Source organism: Vicia villosa, linkage group LG5 (genome assembly GCF_029867415.1).
Source record: "Vicia villosa cultivar HV-30 ecotype Madison, WI linkage group LG5, Vvil1.0, whole genome shotgun sequence".
NCBI classification, from domain to species: domain Eukaryota; kingdom Viridiplantae; phylum Streptophyta; class Magnoliopsida; order Fabales; family Fabaceae; genus Vicia; species Vicia villosa.
In genome coordinates, this window is record NC_081184.1 from 43,110,266 (window position 1) to 43,113,061 (window position 2,796).

Here is a 2,796-nt window from a genome sequence, read left to right on the forward strand (position 1 = left end):
TGAAGGGTTAAAGTTCAAGGAAGAATGGCTACTGATGACCATTCGAGAAATAAAATGGCTACTGATGGCCATTTTCGAGGATGTTGTTTAAGTTGAAACAAAGATAATAAGTATTGGAGCTAGTTCGAAGTAAATTATCTTTAAGACTTAAGCGTTTTTATGAAATACGAAGGGTACTGAAGCTTGGCGTGTTTTCGTAGAATTCTCGGTTCTGATCACGTTGCCACGTATCGAAAGAGGATTCAGGCGAGAGGATTTGAATTTGAAAGAGTCTGTGTAACTGAATAAGGACAGATGGCGCCCTAGGGATTCGAAGCGTATGCATGTGAGCAACGTGGCATCATGTTAGTGTAGGACTGTTAGCGTCGAAATTAGTATAAATAAGGGTCTTAATGTTAGGATTCCGTGTGTTCATTTTGTACAAATCACTCACAAATTACTCACAAATTACTCAAGTATCAAGCGTTAAGAGAACGAGTTCGCTGAGAAATGTACGTATGACACCACCATTTTAAATACGTTTGTATTCATCTTTATGCAAGTATCTTTTCAATATTTTTCTATCTTTCGTTACATTCTAGCCATTTACATTCTTGCAACTTTATCTTTCGTTTAAACTTATTTCGAAGTCTTTACTTTCTGCAAGTTACATTCTTATACTTTAAATTTCTTGCATGTTTATCTTTACTCTATCTTTCGCCAGAGTTTTATTTACGTGTATTACAAGGTGATTGTTAGTCTTTACATTTTGTCTATTTATTTCTAATATCGAAGACCAAGTAATCAACCAATATGAACCAATTCATCACAAATAACAACCATTTTGACTATGCATCAATCTAGTCGATCATGCGAGTAACCAAAGTATATTCTATAGTTTGGAAGACTAGCGGTTGTTTACCGGAAATCACCGTAAACAAATTGGCACGCCCGGTGGGATAGTGTCAACCAGATTGTTATTAATTGGTTGTTTTGTTTTGTCTAGAACATATCTAGACCTTGTATGAACCTTAGGAACGGTAAATTAACCAGCAGTGCGCCACCGATTCCAAAACGAAGGTACAATAAGAAAATGGTCAATTCGACCAGTGGAGGGGGGCATCAAGATCCCCCACAAGGGTCAGGAACAGTAGCAGCAAGTACTACACATGTTTCAACATCTACGTCGCAAGAACAGGAAATAGCCATGTTGGGAGGATCTGCAGCTGCAGTTAGTTCCCAAGCCATGCCCGAAAACACAACAGGAACGATCCCAATTTCCAGTTCGACTACCATGCCTCAGGCGACAGGCACAAATGAGATGCTTCATTTCTCGACAAGTCAAGTACAATCTCCAAGGCCGTTCTCATCCCCATTTGATGTATGGAGGCCTGGAAACCCTTATGGAATGCCGTATTCTTATTTGGCAGGATCTACATATACTGCACCTAATGCCACGACATTTTCGCCTAATACAGGTTCGGTAGGTCAAAGTGCACAAAATGCAGGCACATCTAGCCAATTGCCTCTTTTAACTACCAACAGTCAAGCAACGTTTAGGCAAGAAATGGACGCAAGTAACCATGATATGCTAGGTGCTCCTGCCAAAGAAATAGGGTCGCTCTTTACCCCATTAGTAGCAAACATGACCATAACTAACTAGGACAATATGGAAACCTTCCAAAAAATATCATCACAAATAAATCGAATGGAAGATTTTATGGGAGTTCCACAAACTAGGCGAAGAAATAACCAACCCCCTTCTCGAGAGGGTGACCCAATCTTGGAAGCTGGGAATGCTTTTAAGAAGCCTGTGGGTCCTTGTACAAAGCCCAAGAGGAGGCTAGTTCAAGGTCATCGAGGGTCCTTATTATAGCACAAGAGAAAGCTATGTGGTTTTGAACTTATTTTGGCTCTAAGCAGATGGGTAAGAGGTTTCACCGGGAATAATTCCTCTGGGGTGGGTGTATCCTATTTTGGGTTCTAAGGCTTTTTCAAGATGTTTCACAAGGAATAATTCATCTTGAGGATTTGAACTAAAGATCTCTAATTAGGAAAGAGCCTTCACCGAGAAGACATTCTCAATCCTAGGCCATAGTCCTATAATATATATATATATATATATATATATATATATATAGTTTAACTGTCCTAAAGTTTTACTCAGACGTAGTTCTAAACAATATATAAACATTTTATATTTTGACAATAATTTAAATAAAGACTGTAAATTGAAAGCTTGTAAAGTCTAACCTGAATGGAGTGGAGGCCTTTGAAGAAGTATATACAAAGCCTCACCAGCAACTTTGTTGATAACAGTATAATATTTATTGTAAACAGTTAAGGGTTTTTGAAAACAGAAGAAGTGAAGATGGACATAGGTCACATAGGTATCTGAAGAGTTTCACCGGGAATAATGCCCTTCAAATACCAGAAGAATGTTTTGAAAACAGAAAGAAGATTTTGTAAATACAGTTTTTGAAAACAAACTAAGAAAAGAAAAAGGTGTTGGGACTTACACTCTATTAGAGGCCCATTAAAAATGATTTACTGTTTATGAAAAATAGTTGAGGAAATACAAGGTTTTGTTGTCTGAAAACCTGGATCGTCCGTTTGATCAGAGATTGAAAATAGTTTTGAAAATTGACAAATGTCAACTTAATTATGGTAAAGACAAAGTCTATACCTAATCAAGACCTAAATGATTAGGGTTTTGTTACTAAAATACTTATGAGATATTTAGATTTTGAAATTTTAAAGAAAAACATGTATTAAAAGTATTTTAAAATACTTAAAAGCATACCATTTTAAACCTAA

At 36.8% G+C, this 2,796-nt stretch overlaps 1 protein-coding gene across 1 annotated transcript; it reads left to right on the plus strand.

Annotated features, from left to right (window-relative positions):
- Nucleotides 1-1,072: 1,072 nt before the first annotated feature.
- On the plus strand, nucleotides 1,073-1,642 carry LOC131604580 (cell wall integrity and stress response component 1-like). Its single transcript, XM_058877015.1, has one exon. The coding sequence runs from the start codon at nucleotides 1,073-1,075 to the stop codon at nucleotides 1,640-1,642; it is 570 nt and encodes a 189-aa protein (XP_058732998.1).
- Nucleotides 1,643-2,796: the final 1,154 nt, after the last annotated feature.